Raw genomic sequence first — 22,758 nt, forward strand, 5'->3', positions numbered from 1 at the left:
AAAATGGTTGGGGAAAATCCTTCATCTTGGCACATACACCTAAGTGTTACAGTGTTTGCACTAAGAACAAAAAAAACAAATCTCAACAAAGTTTTCCCCATACTATTTAATGTTTGGGAGAGAGAGGCACGTATCCATGTGAGGTACCGAAGGATTATGAGGTTAGTGATTTGTTTACTTTGTTTTGAAACAAAACGATCTAGAAAGAAGTGAATAATTATTGTGAATGTTTTACTTAGATCTGTCATGGAAAAGTGGAAGCCATGGTTGCCACTGAGCAACTTTCTGAGGGGTTGACTGATAGGAGGGAGACCATGGAAGCTGTAAAACTGAACATCTCAAAGAGCCAGGACAAAGTGCGGAAGAGGAAAATGGAAAGAGGACAACTTTGTGGTTGGAGACAAGGTATTGGTGAGGAATGTGCGACAAGAGAACAGAAAGGGTGGAAAAATGGACCCAGACATGCTTGGTCCATTTACTGTTGTAAGAATTGAAGGAAAAATCGTTGATGTAGTTTCAAAGAAAGGGAAAAAAAAAACAATGACATTTAATACAGATCACTTGATAAAGTATGTTGAGCCAGAGCCCCACATTCCCAAAAAATGGATTCCATCAAACTCTGCCAGTCCTCTTCCTCCTCCTGCCTCTCTTCCTAGTTCCACTAATGGTCTGTCAGCACCAAACAGCACCTCCACCAATCCATGTTTAAAGGTACTTTCCTCACCTCGGCATACCGCTACCCACTCAGTTGATAGCTTCAATGCACAGACTCAAGTGAACCCATCAGGCCCATCAACCCACTCTTGCTCCTCAGACACCTTTCATGCATCAGCAAATTCAGAAGAAAATGGTAAATATTAAATGGTTTGCTATTTGACCGTGCCATAGCTCAGTATTTTACTTTGTGATATCATGTTTCTTTTAGTGATAAATGAGAGGGCAAAAAACAACAAGTGTTGTGGAGCAAAATGGGCCCTTACAAGTTGTTCACAAACAACATGATGGATCTGGCACCGGGCAAACAGTTAGAAAGTGAGGTAGGATTTAAGTATGCATTCTCAATTTTTGCATGGTTACCTCTGTTATGGTTCTTTGTGCTAGTAATCTAATCATTACTTTTCATTCTTTTTGTAAATAGGTTGTCAATGCTTATCTGCAGCACCTTAAAAACAGATTAAATATGTCAGGGGAGAAAAAGGCCTATTTAATAGATTCATACCAGATGACTGCAATCTGGAAAGGAAGCCTAAAAGGCTTGAAAGAGGTTTTTGCATTTAAACATAAGCCCCAAAGTATTTCTGTATATTAACAGAACACATTTTAAACTGCTGTTGCACTGTTTGATTGTTTTTTTTTGCTTTTTTTAGCTTGATCCATCCAGTTATGATGTGCTTTTTGGGGCTGTATGTGACAACCATTGCACGCTCATAGTAAGTGTCTGCAAGTTTCTTAATATACACAGAAGTACACGCATTAATAAATTATAATGAAAAGTTGAAGCAATTATCTAATGACAGTTGGTGTTTGTTTTAGGCAATGTTCCCAAAACTATCAAAGTCTATATATATAGACCCGTTCGGTGCTAAACAAGTAGCAATTACTAAATGCAAGGATGTGTCAAGGCAAGTAGACAAAGTTTCTTAAAATGAGAGGAAAGTAGCCTATCTGTTATACTGTATATAATGTGTTATTGCCTGTTAATGAGTACACTTTCTATTTAATAGATCTTTCATGAGGATGAGAGGTCTTAACATTTCGAGGTGGTTACTCATCCCACCCAACAGGATTCTACATCCTGCGGTGCATTTGTTTGCAAAGTAAGCTAAATCTACTTTCATGTATTTCTTTGTTTGCTGTTTTTATTGATAAAACAATTAATGTATGACTTCTCACATCAGCTTGCAGAGAATCTTCTTATGGAGGAAGAAATTACACTCGTTTCAAATGAGGAAGGGACTGCATCAATGCGCATGGATATTGCAGGAACGCTTTTGAGAGAATCTGGTGAACATGAGTATTTTATGTCTTTTATAGCCTAGACACATTTATTTCTCAATGTTCTGGGCATGATATGACTGTCTCCACATATTATAGATGACCTTTCTCAACTGTGCCATTACTGTGGAGAACAGGACAAAGACCAAACTGACCAATGGGTAAAATAAGACACTGCAAAACATAAATGTTGCTGTTCTCTAGTAAAATGTAACCTATTATATTTGTTTGTTCCTCTTTAGATTGAATGTACTGAATGTGGAAGGTGGTACCACTGGGACTGTGTGAGCAGACCCTCCACAGCTGGCAAATACACCTGTCCTGCATGCATTTAATGCATTTGTCCTGTGTCCTCATATAAAATATAATAAAAATAAATAAACTAAACTAGAAAAGCTTTTTTCACATTTGTCTTCTAAACTCTGGAATAGGCTTCCTGATAATGTTCGGGGCTCAGACATTCTCTCATTTTAAATCTAGATTAAAGAAGCATCTATTTAGCCAACATTCACATAACCGTGTACTTGATAAAATGCTAATTATCTTTTGCCTAAAATGCTACACACTGCAGCGACGCTAACCCTTCTTCATTGCTTTTCTGTTTCCACCTTGGATGGGAATCCTGAGGTACAGGCAAATAGAGAAGAGCTAGGAACTAAATTGCAGCCATTCCAATTCGGATCCAGCTGAAGATTTCAGATGACCCCAGCACCTAGAACAGATGACAACCCCTAAACTTCATATGACACCAACTTTGAATCAACATGCAGAACTGCAGAAGTATCCTATTTATTGTAATAATTATGATCACAATAAATTATTTCCTTATGTTCTGAGTACATGATGCTGCAGACTTTTAGATTAGTGTTCATTTCTGCCATATAGATTTGTCTTCATAGTAACATTGAAAAATGCATTTTATTTAAGGTTTCATTTATTTTAACTACTTTATCACTACTGTCCACTCTTGTAGGAACACTGATGAATTTTTCAGTATGCATTTTAACCAAATACATTAATAATAATAAAAAATGCTTAATCTTTAACCACAGCAGAATGTATGAGAGGGGTCTGTCTGCGGACTGCAAGAGAGGGGCGTAACTTGAAGGGGGCGTAACGTGCAGCAGGAGGCGTAACTTGAAGTTGTTCAAATCACACAGAACCAACATGTAGGCTTGCTGCTTTTTATTTTCCAGCAAGGGCAGAGCAAAGAGTTTATAACTCGAGAAGAGTTTGTCCGTTTTTGTACCACTGAATGTCCTGAAAATGCCAGCAAAACAACACGAATGGCACCTGGAGCGGTCACTTCCCATTATTAAAATGTAAAAAGTGTGTTGTACATAGATGTCAGCATATTTGTTTTCTATACCAGTTTACGACTGTGATGTTTTTAAGTGATTATTCTACATTTGTCCATTGTCTGTTTGGGGCCAAGTTGTGATTTGTTTCTAGTGCTAAAATGATTTTCATCATAAAATAATAATTATTTATACACTGGCCTAATGTTTTCAAATCAAAATCACTTTTTATTGTCACATCACCACAGCACAAGTGCCTTGGTGAGTGAAATTCTTAAGAGCGTGCTCCAGACAGTGCAAGAGAAAAAAAACAAAAAACAATTTACATATAGACAGTACATATTTAAAGACTGTACAGAAGACAATGTGCAAAATGCACATACATATACTCAATACACAGTGTACTATAAAGACATACTTAGTTACCAGTACACATTCTACATTATGTACACATCTATACATAGTAATATGTGAAAGTGCAACAGATTGTACATTTACAACAGATTAGTAGTGCAATAGATAGTTGTGCAAAGGTGCAACAGATTTTACATATGTAATGTCGTGGATGTGCATTGTATGGTATCCAGTGATAGCAGATAGGTTGTATTATTGCAGTGTGTGCATGTAGAACGGTGTTAAAGTGCAGTGCGTGGCATGTTGTGTGAGTGGGAGTGTGCTGTAGGGTGTATTAGTTCTGATTGTTTTGTTTGACAATAAGTGCTTATTGTAATTTCACATTTCTTTTGCTGTGGTGGCTCGCCACTCCTAAAATGAATGGAGGGAACACTGCTACCAGAAAATTGTGCATCAAAATTTTTTTTTAAATCTGACCATGTTTTACACATGAAACCCTCTCTTATTTTGTCATCAGGTGTGGTGAACTGGGACGCATTTTCAGAGGAGCATAGAAGGACCTACAGAACTCCATATCGAATCTCCCGTTGCATTCAGTGCAGTTCTCTATATAAAGACTGTGAAGGTTACAGGATCTGGACAGAGGGAAAATTACAGGGTTCTACTCCGACAATGAATTTGCCGGATACTGTAGCGCTGACTGTTTTTATGAAGCCGGAGGCACATTGTAATAACTGTCGTTCTATTTGATGTGATTTTCTATTGTTATATGCCTGTTGGAAAGGCTCAGACTACATGCATTTCTACTTTTTTTTTTTTTATCTCAGTTCTGTAAATCTGAAAGCACTTTATATGCCAGTTAATTAATTCAGTATCCAAAGAATCTATGCATTTTATCTACAGATGTTGTGTGTTGTAGGTGTCTGTTTCAATAAATCTAAATGCAAAATGGGCTGTAAAGTGTTACTACTATAACAAAACCATTGTTATCATAGGCAATGTATGTTGACAGGCTTGTACTACGATTCACCATGGCAATAGGTAAATTAAAGGCAGAACCTTTATGGACACAGAGATATTAGATTAGATTAGAAATCTTTATTGTTCACACAAAAACATATACCACAAATACACTTGACTTCACAGTCCAATACAACAGACACACAGAACATACAAGAACGTCCTACCCCAAGAATCAAAGACACATGAAACACAAAATAAGTATATAGAAATTAGGCCAATAGCACTAAACCTCAAATAGATAACTCAATAAAATTAACAAACAAACAACAGCAATTAGTTACATAATATACATAAACCTGATTATATATCATTTATTTAATAAAGTAACAGCAGATGATATAAAAGATTTCTTGAAGATGTTTCTTGTTGCTATGGGTACCCTGTATCGTCTGCTTGAAGGAAGTTTTTCAAATTCATTATTCCATGTTTATGTAGACAGTGGACATTTATCTTTAAAAAAAGACCCCGACTCAGAGCATGGAAAAGTTGTCAATAAGTTAAAGTCTTGAGTCTTGTTCATTAATTCGTCATTAACCAGACTTACATTTCCTTGGGGTGCATGTAAAACATCATATATTATTCATGAAAGTAAATAACACAAAGTCAGAATGCCGAGGAAAGTTATGTTTTTAGGTTACCAGCTCCAGAAACAATACTGCAAAACATAAAACTAAGTTATACACTTAAATTTTAAACTATTATCTCTGGAAATATTGTTCTCATCGCTGTCGCTGTGCGAGCGGCCATCTTGCCAAAAAACCTCTCGTTTCAACATCTGGCGTGGTTCTGTGTGATTTGGACAACTTCAAGTTACGCCTCCTGCTACACGTTACGCCCCCTTCAAGTTACGCCCCTCTCTGTATGCTCCAATTAATCATTATTTTAAAGAAAAAAACTGCACACACGTTGCAAAGAAACAAAATAAAAACCTTTATTAAATGGACTTACATTAGCCATCAGAAACTAATTCCACTGAAACCAATGTAGCAAAATAATGTGGGCGTGGTCTACGTGAAGCTACATGAAAACTCATTTTAACTTCCCTTAAACGGCATCTGATACATTTGGAACGGCGACAGAGGATACAACAGAGTCCAATAACGATACAAACATTTCCGTATAATGTCGAAAGCGTTTAAATCTGTTCTGTGACGAATCTGTGGAGGTCCAACATCTGCTGGAAACTCAGGTAAAACTATTAGCGCGCACGCGCACGCGCACTTCCACAGTTAACACGATCCCCAGGTGATCCATAACAACGGCAACAAGGAAATAATCATATAAACACGAAGAAACCTGCAGGTATCACATTTCCTTTTAAACGCTCTATATGTAATATGAAATCTAAATATCAGAAACACTAAAACATGAGTTTATTTTAATCATTAATGTCGTTAATAAGTGTATGAGCTGCAGGAACATCAGTTAGTTTCACTTTCACTTCAGTCACAGAACCGTATGAGAAACAAATCTGTGAGTAAAAGACTGTGTTCAGAGTTGAGATGCATGAATATTAGCTGATATGAAGTGTGTTTAGTTTATAGTCTTTAGATAGACATGCTGGAAATATGGTGCAGAATATCTGCACAAGTTTATCATGAAGAGACTAAAGCTCCAGATAAACACACTTCTCTTAAATTTCTCTCAGTTTAATCTGTTTTATGTAATTCAGAGAGAGTCTTATTTCTGTCATGTATGTTTTGCAGGAAGATCTTTATAATCTATATCTGAGATTTCCAGCTCAATCTGCTGCAGTTAAACAGAAAACTGAACAACAAACTACCGGCTGAACACTGACGGAGCTTCATAGTCTGGATGAATGGACAGAGACTGTGTTACTGTCTGAGTATCACTACAATCTCTTACAGGACGATAAACAGACAGACGTCAGGAGTCAGAGAAGATGATCAGATGAAGACTGAATAAAGAACAGAACATCAACATGTCAACCGCTGACACCACAGGTGAGAATCACAGAAAGCTTAAAATGAGTCTTCAAGAATATTTTAATTCTGTTCATTGATTAAAATTCTTGAAGCTCTTTCATTTACATGCAGATATAATCAATTATGGGTAGACAGAAATACTCAATTATACATAACTCCACATTCAGTGAAAATTAGCAAAATTATTTTCATTCTTTTAGTGATTTGACAGAATCTCATTTTCACTTTGATTAACATTGTTTGTGAGAATTATTCAAAGATACTGATATCTGTTGGTTTGTGCTACTGTGATGAAAGAGTCAAATATAATGAATGACGTCTGTTTAATAGTGATTGTCCTCCACAATCCTCCTCATAGGAGAAGACGGAGCATGCACGAACCTCCTCAGAGTAAGTCTGTACTTACATCAATAAATGAAAGTGATTAAAGTGATCGAATGTATCTCCTACTGGTCATTTCTATCTGTGATGCTGGATTAAGATCAAGATCTTGCCATCATAACATGTTACATCTCTCATATGATCTGTGTTATTGTGTGATGTGATGTGAGGTCTGTCAATATTAAATGTCTGATTTGACTCTTTGCAGTGAGGATTGTTCTTCTGGGTTCGAGCGTGTCAGAAAACAGTCTGGTGGGGAACTTCATATTAGGACGAGCAGCGTTTGACAGTGAAGCTCCTCCAGATGTTGTAGAGAGAGTCGGAGGAAGACTGAAGGACAGACACGTGATCATCATCAACAGTCCTCAGCTGCTCCGGACGAACATCTCAGATCATCAGATCACACAGACAGTGAGAGAGTGTGTGAATCTGTCTGATCCAGGACCTCATGTGATCGTTCTGCTCCTCAAACATGAGCCGTGTTCAGCAGAAGATCAGGAGCGTGTGGAGAAGGTGCTGCGCTGTTTCTCTGAGAGCGTTTATCAACACACCATGGTGCTCAGCACACAAGAGCCCACAGAAACCAGTGACATCCTACAGAACATCATCCAGAAATGTGCAAACAGACACTTCAGTCTTCAGAGCAGCAGTTCTCCTGATGGTCTTCTGCAGACGCTTGAGCACATTGAGAAGATGAATGATGGACGTTATCTGGACTGTGCTGAAGATTCACAGTGTTTCATGATGGAGCAACAGACCACAGAGAGACGTGAGTGTGATGATGCTTGAAGCTCCTAGTAGTGTGTCACGATACCAAAATATTGACTTCGATATGATACTCGACTAAAATATATCGAGACTACTAACCGATACCAACATAGAACACATAGGACAACAGGAAAGGTTTTATCTTTCTTATTAATAATAATAACATAGATGCAAGTAACAAACTAAAGGACAAATACAATAAAATAAAGACACAAAATGAAATAATTAGGGGCCTATGAAATCTGTTTTATTTCTGCCCAAATTCTGTTTTATTTTTATCCAAATTCTGCTTTTTTCCACTCTATTTTAATGGTTACTTTAAAAAATATTAATCAAAAAGCATGTCTAATTAATTGAAATCATGAGCTTTACACAATTTAACAGCAATTTATTAAAAGTTTAACAAAAACTGCATTTTTAAGGCCCTATGAAATACGTTTTATTATTTTTCTCAAATTCAGTTTTATTTTTATTAAATTCCATTCATTTTCTGGATTCCATTTTAATAATAATTATATAATAATAATCATAATAATAATAATAATTTAAAAGCATGTCTAATTATTTTATAAAGATTAATTCGATTTTATAAAGAATTAATTTATTATATTATTTATTTCTTTTTTTACAAACTCTGTTGTGTATTTACAATTTTCTAGTAAATAAATTCAGTTAAATATTTTTTTTCTGATAAATATTCCTTAAATATTGCTAATTGTTAATATTTTATTAGTAGTAGCACTATTATTAAATTAAGTAATATTTATGTCAAGTTGAACTGAACTTTTATTTTGACGGGTTACTGTGAAGACCTTTATGTTTCTGTTTGTATATGATATGTCGATGGTTTTTCTCAAAAGTAACAGTACAATGCTCATGAACTGACCCCAGAGCAGTTCTAGAGATCATGTTTATGTGTTCATAAACACCGCAAGCATCATGTGCACTTCAGTATGTGTGTAGTAAACGAAACCGCGAGTCTGCGTCATTCATTCACACAGACACATACAACATGCAGGATTCAGATTTAAATGGCCAGATTCCATAATATTCCGCGTTATGCAGTAAATTATAAGTTTCCTGTGATTCCATCCGCATTTTCATAATCATACGGCCCTATAAGTAAACAGTGTTTTACTCAGGAATTACGGCTCTTATTAAAATGCATTCTTAAAGTACTGGTACTAGTAAAATGTGGAATCTTACCGTTTTTTAAAAGCAGGGTATCGCAATACCTTTTTAGTACCGATATATTGTGCAACACTAGTTCCTAATGATTAATGAACATGTTTTAATCATCTTCTTCTGTCAGTTTCAGAGTGTGTGAAGCTGAATCTGGTTGTGTGTGGGAGTGACGGCTCATTAAAATCCTCCGTATCAGAGCAGATCCTGCAGCAGACAGACAGAAGATCAGACGTGGAGCTTCATGATCGTCTGATTAATCTGCTGGAGCTTCCAGCTCTGACTGGTCTCTCGGAGGAGGAAGTGATGCGTCAGACTCTCCGCTGTGTGTCTCTCTGTGATCCTGGAGTTCATGCTTTCCTCCTCATTATTCCTGACGCTCTGCTCAATAATGAAGACAAAGCAGAAATACAGGAGATCCAGAGGATCTTCAGCTCAAGAATCAACAAACACATCATGATCCTCATAAAGCAGAGTTCAGAGCGTCAGACAGAAGAACTCAGTGAAGAAACACAGTCTGTCATTCAGAGGTTTGGAGGACGACATCAGTTCTTTGGTCTCAAAACACAAGTGTCCACATTGATGGAGAACATCGAGCAGATGCTGGAAGAAAACAGAGGAGAGTGTTTCTCCACAGAGATGTTTCTGGAGGCGCAGGTGAAGAAACTGATGAAATATGAAGAGATGAAGAAGAAAGTTCATTCACTAGAGACACATTTACTGTCACAAGGTAAGAAAAATAGTTTGGTCTTAAACTACACAGCTTTTTTAAAATTAGATTTTTACTAGAGTACGGTTTGATGTTATGTTAAAGTTTTATACATTTGTCTTTTAAACAGAAGAACTGCAAAATTTAACATTATAAAATTAAAAAATTAAAAATTTAATAAAAACATTCTGATTGTACAAAAAAAAGGACAAAGGTCAAGTTTCAGTGTTCCACAGGAAATGAAGATTGCTGCAACTGATGTATTTCCTCTTTTTCAGGTTCATCAGAGAATGAAGATGATCTGAGGATTGTGCTGCTGGGAAAAACTGGAGTCGGGAAAAGTGCAACTGGAAACACAATCTTAGGAAGAGAAACATTTACAGCAGAAACATCTCATGAGTCTGTGACTAAAGAGAGTCAGAGACAAACATCTGAAATCAACAGCAGACGTGTTACTGTGATCGACACTCCAGGACTGTTTGATACTGAACTCAGTAACGAGGAGATCCAGAGAGAAATCAGACACTGCATCTCCATGATCCTGCCTGGACCACATGTGTTCTTCATTGTGCTCAATCTAGGACGATTCACTCAAGAAGAAGCAACAGCTGTGAAGATCATCCAAGAGACATTTGGAGATAAATCTTTAATGTACACCATGGTGCTCTTCACCAGAGGAGATGACCTGAAGAACAAAACTATTGAACAGTTTCTGGGAAAACCTGGATCTCCTCTGATGAATCTGATTGAAGCGTGTGGAAACAGATATCATGTGATCAATAATAATCAGACTGAAGACCGAACACAGGTGACTGATCTACTGCAGAAGATAGACATCATGCTGAAAGAAAACGGAGGGAGTTACTACTCGTGTAAGATGTTCAGACAGATGGAGAGAGAAAAACAAGAACAACAGATGAAGATCCTGATGGACAGAGTCAGAGAAAGAGATGAAGAACTCAGAGAAAGAGAAGAACGATATAAAAGAGAAATGAAGGAACAGGAGGAGCACATGAGAGACGACATGAAAAGAGAAAGAGAGATGCTTAAAGATGAAATGATGCAAGAAAAGGAGACTGTAAAGAAAGAAAAAGAAAATCTACAGATAGAAATAGACAGACTGATGAACAGAATAGAGAATGAAAGACAGAATCATGACCGTGAGAGAAAGAGAAGAGAAGAAGAGATTCATGAGAGAGAAGAGAGATATAAATCACTAATGAAAGAGAAAGAGGAGAAAGAGAGAGAAATGCAAAATAAGATGAAGAGAGAAAGAGAGAAATGGGTGAAACAGAAACAAGAGGAAAATATGAAAAGAGAAGAAGAGGATGAGAAAAGAAGAGAGAAAGAACAGAGAGATTATGATGAATTTAATAAGAGACTGAAACAAGAGAGAGAACGAATGGAAAGAGAGAAAAAAGTTCTTCAATCTAAACATGAAGAAGAAGAAAACAAGATGAAGATGATGATGGAGGAAGAACGAGTGAATCACAAAGAGAGAAAGAGTGTGTATATATATATATATATATATATATGTGTATGTGTGTGTGTGTGTGTGTGTGTGTGTGTATACACTTCTGGTACTTCATCTGACTACATTTAAAATCAATTTAAAATCAATTTCAGTACATTCTTGCAGTAGTATATTTTATTTCAATGCACTAAAAATCAATTTAATTATTAGTGGTATTTAATATACTTTTTCAAGTGCACTCAAGTACTACTGAAGTAGAAATGTGCTTTCAATTCGTGTATTTAGAGATGGTGATATGTTTGAGGAATATTACATAACGAGAATTATTACATACAATTTCAGTCATTGTTCTGTAAGAAGAGTATGTCAGTGTAGAGGTCCGTTCACATCAAGAATGATGAAGATAACTATAAATATAACTATGTTAGTGTACACACCAGCAGATGATGTCTGTTTATTTTAAGCACACGCTCATCTTTTATCGTACATCAGCTGGAAAGAAAGTTGTTCTAAAACTGATTCCAAGGATATTATTTATCTGTGCCTTTATTGTTATATTTGTGGTGTGGACTCTGCTATTCTTTAATAATGAGAATGATTTTTAGAAATATATCTTCATTGTTATCTTTATAGTTACCGTCTTTGGTGTGAACAGGCCTTTAGTGTATTAAAACAGAATTATATTATTTTTACTTTACAGCATACATTGTTAGCATATTGTATCTTATATTAATTTCCGGTGATTGTCATTATAAAGGAGCATTCAAAAGAGCACTCGTTAAAAAAACCCTATCAATTACCTGCAAATGTTGATTTTTGGGGTTATATCTTATAATGTGTGATTTGCTCTTAATGGATATCTCTGTGTTTTGTCCCTGTTTGTCAGGACGGATATGTGGATATGTGTGTTTCGGGCTCATTTGTGTTTTTCTGCTGCTCTTCATCATCTATGCATTCACCAAAAGCCAAGGTATGGTAAACTCTGATGATGCCATCCCACGTTTTCTTTCATTCCTGACCCTATACATGCAGCAGCAGTCCTCAAATCACAAGCAGATCTACATGTATTGAAGCCATTTGGAAAACTGAAATGCATAAAATCAAAATGCTTGCAATGGTATAGCAATAGCAGAGAGAAACAACACAAGTGTGTCTTTGATGCATCCTAAGATGAATGAGCTCTAACTTTTTCCAGCACTTCAAAGCTCAAACGTCTGATTATTTTTCAATTTAAATGTGATTTTTAATGTGATGACTATCAACATTTTTTTTTTTCCCTTTAAAGATTCTCCTCATTTGTAAAACGAAAACGTGCACTTGATAAAAAATACTTTTATTTTAACATTTAAAAACACGCTGAATTACCATTACAACCAGTAGATAGTGCAGAGCAGCACTCATTATCTATTTGCACTCCCTAAAATAGTTTTCAATAGTATTCCTAAAATAGTGCTGTCTATCCCACGAGTTGTTTTGAAATATTGAGAGCTCCATGAACCACGTGAGCGCACAGCGGGGAGATCAAAGCATGTCACATCTCTGATTTTCAGCGGCTCTGCTATGATCGTATCAAATGTAGAAATATCAAGAGGTAGATTACTAACATATTGGCTGTTTATTAGTACTTATAAAGCTCATATAAATGCCTATTTCTACATGATCATATTTTAGATCTGTTAATCCGACCCAATACCTAAACTTAGCAACTACCTTACTAACTATTAATAAGCAGCTAAATAGGAGTTTGTTGAGGGAAAACTCTTAAATAATAGTGAATATGTTTTTCCATATTCTCAAGTGTTGATAGATATGTGTTGTTGTGCAATAATTTTTTTAAGGATATCATTAACTGTTTTGCTTTTGCTGCAGAGCGTGAATATCATGAAAAACTTGTGGCTAAAGCTTTAAAAGAAGCTGAAGCAAAACTAACATGCAGATCAAAGCGAGCTCGTGACTGGGGTTACTATATTCCTATTGTTGGAGCAGCTGCTGGAGGAGTTGTTGGTTTTGCTGAAGACATTGTGCGTGGGATTTTCAGATAATATGAAGCTTAAGGATGAGTTCAGGTAAATGTGGGCAAATTATCACATTAAGACACCTGTGCATGATGCAAATTTCCAAAACCATTCTATTTGTTTTGATTCTTATTTTTTTTTATCCTTGCTTGAAAAATTATTTATTCACTTCTTAATTATACATGGTTTTTTTTTAACTCTATTTCTTTGCATATTCTATAACTCTGAATTGATCTGCAACAATGAATCAATGTTTGTTTAATTTCCAAAAAAAAAAAAAAAACTTTCTCATTCAGATCATTTCACCTGAATATCATGACCTGTTTTAATAAGATTTTTCTCAGAGTTTGATTATTGATTTCTCTCTGTATATGTAAGAATATTGATTTTGTTCATTTCTTTTTAGTGAAATTAAGGCCACACAACTTCTCCCTCATCATCCATTTGACACTGATGTTTGTCAAAGAACTCTTCATTATCCTCAAGAAATGCTTCACGTCAGCATCCATCTTCAGGCACCCTAAACCTCTGAGGACTTTCATCATGGAGACTGATATTTTAACTCTGGAGTACATTTAAATAATATGTAAGTGCTGTGTAGGGAGTGAATTTATTTCCTTATAAAATTAATTCTGAAGCCAAAACTCAGGAACTCTCCCAAAGACAGATGCCATGCAATAAAGCCATGAAACTAACCTGGGGAAGAGATCTCCAAAGACAACAAAAGATCTCCAAAGAGAACAAACAACACCAAACTTATCTCATTGATAATTTACGACCTCCTTCTTCCCTCTGCCCTCTCTGTCTCTCCTCCCTCACTCTTCTTCCCCAAAAAGCAAGAATATCCATATGTGTTATATTTTGTCAATGTTGTTTTTCCCCTTTCATGTTTGGTATCATTTTAAAGGTCTCTGTGTGATTGGTAAACTGGTCTCAATTACTCAACAGTAGTCACTTATATTATGAGAAATATTGAAAACTTGAATTAACTTTTGTTGTGGGCGGCCTCCTTTCAAAATCTGATAAACATTGCTCTACAGGTGTGACCATTTGTGTGCGCGAGAACAGCTTCTACAGAAGGCTTCTCATCCCCCATACACAGATCTAATCTGTGGGGGGCCGAGAATAAATGTTTAGGGCCCTTTTGTTCTGGTAGTATTTAAGGGAAAGTAGCAAATCAGTCATTATGATTCTGTAGCCAGAATGAGCCCGTAGTGTGGTGTGTCTCTACACTCCATACTATGTATTTCCTGAGGTCTGGTGTGCATCTTTTACTCTTCGATTAATCTTTGCGCATTTGATGTTTTGTATTGATATGATTTGACATCTTTGAATTGGCTATGCAATTGGCATAATTAATACATATTTACCTGACTGATAATAAAATGTTATATTTGACTTATTCTGAACTCTTCTGAAATCATTTTTCAAGTAGATTAATGTGTAGTGGTATTTCCGCAAATCTGCGTTCAGGACAGATCACACCAAAGCACCGATGGATGAACCATGGGGACCATCATTAAAGGCTTCTGATTTCTGACTGTCACTGGCTCAACACGGTGTAGCTCTCGTGGTTATATGAAAAAAATACACTTTTTGTTATGAGTATGCAGGAGCAGCTCACTTAAAGGTATTATAACCGCTCTGCACCCTCTGAGTAAGTTCAGAACTGACGAGTTTGTGTCCGTGGGTTCACTATCGGCCGAAGTGTAATTACTGTGTGATACCTGGTCCCTAATGAACTAATAATTTAAAGTATGGGATTTTCAGAATAATCAAATATCTAAATTAATATACAATCGATGTCTGTGATCGGTTTTCAATTATAAATATTGTCTAAATTTAATGATCACTTGAAATCAGAGTCAGATTGAACACGGAGCTAGACTAAAATTGAACATAAATCCAGATAAATTCATAAGAGAAAGTAAAAGAATGTGCATTATTCTGTCCTCTGCATGCGTGTGTGTCGAGCATATACAGATAGCCAAACATTGCAAGAAGACTGATGATCAGCTTCAGTGTCCACTCAGATGATGGAGTAATAACATTTAATAACTAATTTCTGTCTTCTTATAGGTGAGGTGTGCATTTTTTCAAAAACACTTTAGAAAACGAGTCAGGGCCGAGTACCAAAACAAACTTGTAGCCAATCAGCAGAAAGGGGCGTGTCTATTCACGATTCGAGGAGAGAGTGCTCAGTGCACAGGACGGACATTAGCCGAGCCGAGCGATTACAGAAAGATAGAGATGGCAGATAAAAAACAAAAGAGGAAAACGTCTGCGGAACAAAAGAAGGCTTATACACTGTGTCTACACCGGACGTGACAGTTGTCATGTTGCGCCGCGCCGCACCAGCTAAAGTCTGTCTACACTGGTAGATCAGGGCTCGCAAAATTTCAAAATCCCTGGTAGCCCTTCAGGCAGGTACTCTTCAGATTTTGGTAGCCCGAAAATTAATTTAACTAGCCCGAATTAAAAAATTAATATTTTATTTTATAATTAAAAAAAAAAAATGTAAATATAGAAAATCAGATAGGAGTTTAAATGTCAATCAAAAATATTTTCAATACACAAATATCAACAAATATGAAGGAAGGCATTTTATTTCACTATTTACAGGGTATCTGCAGAATTTTTAAAAATAAATTTAAGGCAATTTATGACCCATTTTAAGAGCTGCATGAGTAAAATGAACACAGAATGAGCGGGGTTGGACAATGTCTATGGTAACATACAGTTTTGAGCCATAAAATTACATGATTTACAGTTCAGATACAGGTTTTCACAAAAACAAAAAACAGCGTTTCAGGCTATAGACTGTTTTTATGAAAAGGGATCAATCAAGCATATAAATTATGTTAATTTAAAACGTATAAATATTACTGTCTTAATTGTTTAGATTTTTAGAAGGCACATCAACTTCTTTCTCATTTACAACTCTATGTGTTTGCTGCGTACAAACATGAGTTGATATTTGCATTGATCTGACCATAAACAGCAAGAAAGGCTTATTGGAAATGCAAATTCATTCTCTGCCACGAGGTGGCGCTTTAGGAGCGCTGAAATACTGCGGTTTCCCCGGAAACGCTGTACACAAAGCAGCTCTGCGCTCATAAACGCTGCTTTATCAGGAATTATAGGTTAAATTAAATTAAAATGCCAACAACACGTTTCTGAGGACAGTCGGTTACCTTCAGATACATTCACATAAAGACATCCGTGCCGCGTTTTGACTTGAAACGTGCAGCGCTCATTATTTATTCAATGACATCATTGCCTTTTGAAGTTTAATCCATCCATATCGCGACTCATGTCTTTCCGTCCCCAACTGTAAGACCTCTTGAAATTATAATCAAGACATTTCTTATACCATTTAACGTATTTAAAACTTTTGATGGCCTTAATTTTGATACAACTCCCTTTCAGAGTTTTTAAGGACCCGCGGGAGATCTGTGTTTAAGGAGCCCGTCGGGCAGGCGGTGATACATTTTGGTAGCCCGACTGGAAAACACAATAGCCCGGGACGTCGCACTAGCGATTTTGCGAGCCCTGTAGATAAATATCTGTAAATATCGGATCAGCTTTTCAGCGCTGGATAGAACTCAAGGTTGCTTTGTTTCTTCTCGATCAGTGAGTAACATTGGTTTTGCTTTGTTTCACAGAACTATAGTTGCCTGGTTTGCGTACGTATGTGTGGGGCGGAGCTACCAAAATAGGGGCGAGACCCTTTTGGGGCATTTTTGTTTTGATGATTTGAAATATCAACATTGGCTACCAGAAATCGCTTACCCCACCTTTAAATGTGAAGTTTGTCATTAAATCAGCACAAAGGGAGTCTTACTGATTAATACTTACTGATTACAGAAATATTTTAAATAAAAAAGAAAAACTTATTTCAAAGAGCTACACTGTAAAAAGTGATCCACTATATTTACTCAATAAAATTGAGTGATACACTATATTTACTCAATAAAATTGTGTCAATAGATTACAAGCAATATTATTAATTAAATTCAACACATAAAAATTTATTAGAATTAATCAAATGAGATGATTACAAATTAACCATTCAAAATGAGTAAAATAGCACAAAAAAATTAAGTACAATTTAAACAAAAATATTGGTTTCATTGGACAAAAAACACTATGCTAATGATACTATGTTATGCATGTCAGGCCAGTAGTTGGCGATCAAGAACCACTGCGCAAAAACGTAATATGCATGCACATGATGTCACCTTTTTCACAAATTCATGTTTTTGTTGTTTACATGGAGATGATACAGGCATCTTGTTCAAAAGCTTGTGTTTCCAGGCCCCAAAACTGAATTATTGAAGACACCTGATGTTAACACAGAATCACTGAAGGAGAAAATCATGTTTTACCATTGGGTCACCATCACGGTGGTCAATGTTTGCTTTAGTTGGGCTCTTGACCCTTGACTCTTTAACATTAGTTATTGTTTGGCTGCTGTAACTGAGTTAGACAACAGCTAAGACAAGCCAAGAGAAAAGGTGATCGGGTGGTGTTGGTTATGTTTTGACATCATCATCTGACCTGAATCTCTGAGTTGGATTTACCATATCGATTTCTGCCATCCTGTGATTGTACAGTGTAATATCTGGAATTTTCAGCATAAACAGATTTTTAAAAGCTCTCCTGATCAAATATTAAAAATAATAATAAAAAAAAGCTTTCATCTAGGCACACAGACATCAAGTATCAGCGTGAGAACCTCAACAATGGTGACCATCAAATTTTGCAGTGCATTCTGGGTGCCACCAATCAAAACTCATCAATAGCATTTTTAGTAGTTTGTTTTGTGACGTTCAGAGTTTATCTGTTTATCTGAATATGCTGTTTATCACCGTTGTTGAGATTCATACTCTGATTCTTGATGTCAGAGTGTGCCTAAAATAACTTTTTTTTTTTTGGATCAGAACAATTTTAAGAAGCCCTTTGGATTATCTTATACTGTAGAATTACAGGACTACTGTAATCAAAGTGAATCTAATTCTCTCTTAAGCTCTAAAAGAGTTCAGAGATTCAGGTCAAATGATGATGAAAATACATAATCAACACCACCAAACCAACTTTTCATTTGGCTTGTCTAACTGTTGTTCAACTCTGCAACAGCAGCCAAACAAAATCTAATGTTAAAGAATCAAGGGTCAAGAGCCCAACTAAAGCAAACATTGACCACCGTAATGGTAACCTAAAAATTCAGATTTTCTCCTTCAGTTATTCTGTTTGTTAACATCAGGTGTCTTCAATAACTGTTTTTGGGGCCTGGAAACACAAGCTTTTGAACACAATGCCTGTATCATCTCCATGTGAACAACAAAAACATGAATTTGTGAAAAAGGTGACGTCATGTGCATGCGTATTACATTTTTGCGCAGTGTTTCTCCATCGCCAACTACTGGCCTGACATGCATACTATTCATTAGCATAGAGGTTTTTTTTTTTTTTTGGACCAGTGAAATCAATATTTTTGTTTAAATTTTACTTAATTTTACTTGTAATCTGTTGACACAATTTTATTGAGTAAATATAGTGTATCACTCAATTTTATTGAGTAAATATAGTGGATCACTTTTTACAGTGTACTATTACTTAACTCAACTTGATTTTGTTGAGTTAGTATTAATTATATTTTCAGTGTTTATTATACTTAAAAAAGGCTGCAAGTTGATTCAACTTAAAACATCCAATGCAGCCACTTGCCCCACTTTTTATAAGTTAGATCTAGGTATTACTTTTTACAGTGTACCCAACACCATGCATGGATGTGCATGTTAGAATTACTTTGTAAAGTTTTGTATGAAGTTTTGACCATTGTCGAGGCACCTGTGCAGGATAAGGGGAGCCAAATGAGCACCATTCCCCCACATTTATGCCAAATCTGGTGAAGCACTACTGTCTCAGGCCCCTCTCTGCTCCACACTCTGGGTAAGTGAACTATGATTTATGTATGTAGGTTTTTTTTTTTTCTTTCCAGGTTGTTTATTGGTCATTTTCACAGCTTTCACACAAGACTGTCAATTTAATAAGAGGTTGCTCACTGTAGGAGCCATTTTTTGTTTGTTTGTAATGTTCTTTCACAACACTAGAGGGTGAATAATGTATTTATGCTCTCAAGTCAACTCAGAGCTGTGCGCCGAAGAAGGTCATACAAACTTTTTTATGGACTTGAATGGATTGTTCTTTATTTTTGTTGTTTGCTTTTTTTAAATTTATTTATCAAATCGGAGACTATAGGACAAGTGGACTGATCAGCAGGAGGAAAAGCCTGTTATGGCTCTGGTTTGAAAGCAGCGGCTGGATTTGAAAAGCTGTTCGTGGATTTCTCTGTGGATTATTGTGTTATAGTTCCTGTAAATTACTGTCGGGAGTGGCAGTCGAAGTGAATAGGAGGTACATTTCTGTCCAGTCCAAATTGTTAACATATCTGGCATTTTAATCGCAACATATCTCTCTGAAAATGTAACTTAATCTGTTTTTTTTTTTTTTTTTACAATAGGAGTGGAGCCAGTCTAATCTAACACTTTGTGTTTCTCCAAGTTCATCGTTAATAGCCGCGGCGTGTACATGGATCATTCATTGTGTGTTTTTTCATGAATGTTAGTTACATTTATTTGCACGAGTTCTAAAATGTGTCCACATTTTTATAAAGGCATTTCTCGTGTGTAATTGCGACGCACGTGCTCAACCCACTATTAGACTATTCTCCTTTATCCTTTTGGGAATTATGTGAAACAAATTAATTTTTCAGCTTGAAACACGAATTACTCTAGCTTTCAGAAACTTTTGATTGCAGTTATGAATAGCTTGAGACAAATTGCGATCCAGCTTTAGTTTAGTTTTGGTTGCATGCAGTGTTCGGGTGAGAAACCGAGTTTTTATTTATTTATTTTTTCACCAAAGACCGTTAGCATGGATTTATCTGAGGTGTGAATGTGAGTTTGAAATCTGAGTTAAAAAAATAAAAATAAATAAAACTGTAACCTGTGCTTGCGAGTATTCTGATAAATAAGCACATGCATATATCCCAGCCAACATTGATATGTGGGCCCCATATGGGTTATACCCGGGCAGCATGGGTTCCATGTGGGCATGGGCTGAAAATGGGCAATTTATGTGGGTCCCATGTGTGTTTCACAATCTGGGTCCCATATAGGTTTGAACATATGGGACCTTCATGGGATCTATGTGGGCATGGGCTGAAAATGGGCAATCACCTCAATCGTTTCAGCAAATCAAGGATGTGGATCGGGAGCAAAAAAATGTGCAGGTACATGCAGATTTTCTAAACATGTCTTTGTTAATATGTGTTTAAGCATAGGAAACTTTGTTTTTACAGTTTCAGGGCTCTCAAGTTATAGCGAAAGTTTGGAGTGAGATTAGGGGAGGGGCCACACAAAGGGGAGGAGTCACTCAAAGGGGAGGGGCAAGTCAAAGGGGAGGAGCAACTCAAATATTTGCAGCACCCAAGTTTTTGCTAGCAGTTCAATTTTACCTATTGTTCGTAATTGACCAGCTCAAATAGAAGTTATAACATTTGGTAAATCTGATGAAAGACAAATTCATTCTAATAAAATAAAAAGATTTATGTATTTAAAAATACAAATGTATCAAAAATAAAAATAAATTTTGCCTCAAACGAGCCAACTGAACAGCAGTACTCAATGTACATACTGTACACACATACATTACAGTACTTACCCTGAGCATGTATGTCAAACTGTGTGTGTGTGTGTGAGAGAGAGAGAGAGAGAGAGAGAGAGAACACATTTCTTTTTTTCTGTTGTAAATGTTTATTGCACATTTTGATGCCTGATGACAGGGGTAGAGGACTCCCACATAAAGCACTGTCATGATAATAGCGTTCCATCCAGAGCCAAACTGCTTCTAGTTTTGTTCAAACCCACCATGGAAAACACACCGCATCTAAATTTGAATTTGGGGAAGCCTCAGTGCTTTATATGGGAGCCCCCTACCCCTGTCATGAAGATGTGCAACAAACACAACAGAAAAAAATAAAATCATAAGCTGAAATGTGTTTGTTCGTTCGTTCTCTCTCTCTCTCTCACACACACACACACACACACACACACACACAGAGAGAGAGAGAGAGCTTGGCATACATGTTCAGGACAAGTTCTGTAATCCTACTGTGTGTGTACAGTATGTACACTGAGCACTGCTGTTCAGTTGGCATGTTTGGGGCCAAATTTCTTTGTATTTTTGATCCTTTTTTAAATATGTAAAACAATTTATTTTATTTGGATGAATTTGTCTGTCTTTTATCAGATTCACCAACTGTTATAACATCTCTAGTACTTTCCTTTCAGGAAGCCAAAGCTAAGTTAAAGCTTCTGGTTGCAAAGCAGTTGGAGAGGTTTTTATTTTATTTTTTTGACTGCATCAGTAATAATTTAGCGCGAATTTGGCTATATTCCCCAACATCAGCTCTCACTATCTTTTCACAGGCAAGTGATTTCGTAGAGGAATCTTAAAATCGAAAAAATAAATGAAGGAGTTACCTACAGCATTCATCAGATCTTTCTCTTCCAGTTTACACTCCATGTGCGCGCGCATCCATGCTGCTTAGTAACGAACCCGCTTGCGGCAGAATCGCATAATTTAAACGGAAACAACAACAGGGGGGGGCTTAACAGTTAATAACGTAAATGTCTCTGAGGTTTAAAATTGAGGTCATTTTTGTTGACTCTGACATGTAATGTTGTTTTTGCCTGACATTTATCAAGTCATATAGCCAAATTTTGTTTATTTTAGGCTTTCCTGCTGTATTTTGTGGCTGTAGCCGCCATTTTTTCCCCTGAGGGAAAAATAAATTTCCAGCCGATATAGCACTAATTTTGAATGACATAATTCTGAATTTGCTTTCTGACATAAGTTAAGTTCTGAAATATGGGCTTTCAGGCTGTGTACCACCAAATTTATTATGGCTGTCGACGATTAAATTTAAAAATGAGTAATGTTGATTGCGGCATTACTGCTTATGTTGCTAAGCCTTAAAACCAATCACACATGTTCATGTTGAGTTTATGAATGTAGTGGCCAATCAGCGTTTAGATTAGTCATCGCGCCAGAGTTTTTAATTTTGCGCTCTGAATTCTGCATTTTCATCATAAACAACAATGCAGCATACAAGAGATTCATTTTACAGTTTGCACTGCTTCAATGATTATAACGAGAGGTTTTATCAAGGTGCATAAAACCTAACAAAAATTATTTGTGGTATTAATTAATGTGACATTGTGAAATTTTATAATAAATGCTGTTGATTGAGGTTAACTTTTTTTGAACCTTGAATATTTTTAACTGGTTTCCCATAATCATTAAACCTCTGTAAATGTCTTATATATAAATATATAAAACACCCAAACCTACGGAAGTTCTAAGCGGCCATGCATTAGAATTTTTTTCCCGTCTTGTTTTCTCGTGATCACGACATAACGAATTCCCAGATAGCAAAAATCATTTGGGCCAGATCTGGTCCAGACCCATCGGACGTTCTGGCCCAGATCCGCATAACGGACTTGGGCCGGTGTCTTTTGGCACAACGGGCCAATACCGGCATGGA

At 36.3% G+C, this 22,758-nt stretch overlaps 1 protein-coding gene and 1 long non-coding RNA gene across 6 annotated transcripts; both read left to right on the forward strand.

Annotated features, from left to right (window-relative positions):
- Positions 1-254: 254 nt before the first annotated feature.
- Positions 255-2,737, forward strand: LOC131537130 (uncharacterized). Of its 2 annotated transcripts, XR_009270173.1 has the most exons (5): positions 255-1,037; positions 1,139-1,264; positions 1,368-1,430; positions 1,534-1,817; positions 1,899-2,737. It is a non-coding gene; the product is annotated as an uncharacterized LOC131537130 (long non-coding RNA). The 2 variants fall into 2 exon arrangements; XR_009270174.1 differs by having other exon boundaries at positions 255-1,817; positions 1,899-2,004; positions 2,095-2,737.
- Positions 2,738-5,054: 2,317 nt separating this feature from the next.
- LOC131537081 (GTPase IMAP family member 8-like) lies at positions 5,055-14,547 on the forward strand. 4 transcript variants are annotated; one of them, XM_058770333.1, is made up of 9 exons: positions 5,055-5,859; positions 6,377-6,634; positions 6,947-7,006; positions 7,206-7,766; positions 9,078-9,677; positions 9,935-11,161; positions 12,017-12,100; positions 13,000-13,196; positions 13,552-14,547. In XM_058770333.1, exons 2-8 carry the CDS (start codon positions 6,613-6,615, stop codon positions 13,170-13,172), a joined length of 2,727 nt encoding a protein of 908 aa, XP_058626316.1. In that variant the 5' UTR covers positions 5,055-5,859; positions 6,377-6,612; the 3' UTR covers positions 13,173-13,196; positions 13,552-14,547. The 4 variants fall into 4 exon arrangements, with proteins under 4 accessions (XP_058626316.1, XP_058626315.1, XP_058626318.1 ...); XM_058770332.1 differs by lacking the exon at positions 5,055-5,859 and adding an exon at positions 5,904-5,972; XM_058770335.1 differs by lacking the exon at positions 5,055-5,859 and adding an exon at positions 5,904-5,972 and having other exon boundaries at positions 9,084-9,677.
- The last annotated feature ends 8,211 nt before the right edge of the window (positions 14,548-22,758 follow it).

Source organism: Onychostoma macrolepis, chromosome 03 (genome assembly GCF_012432095.1).
Source record: "Onychostoma macrolepis isolate SWU-2019 chromosome 03, ASM1243209v1, whole genome shotgun sequence".
Taxonomy (NCBI): Eukaryota; Metazoa; Chordata; class Actinopteri; order Cypriniformes; family Cyprinidae; genus Onychostoma; species Onychostoma macrolepis.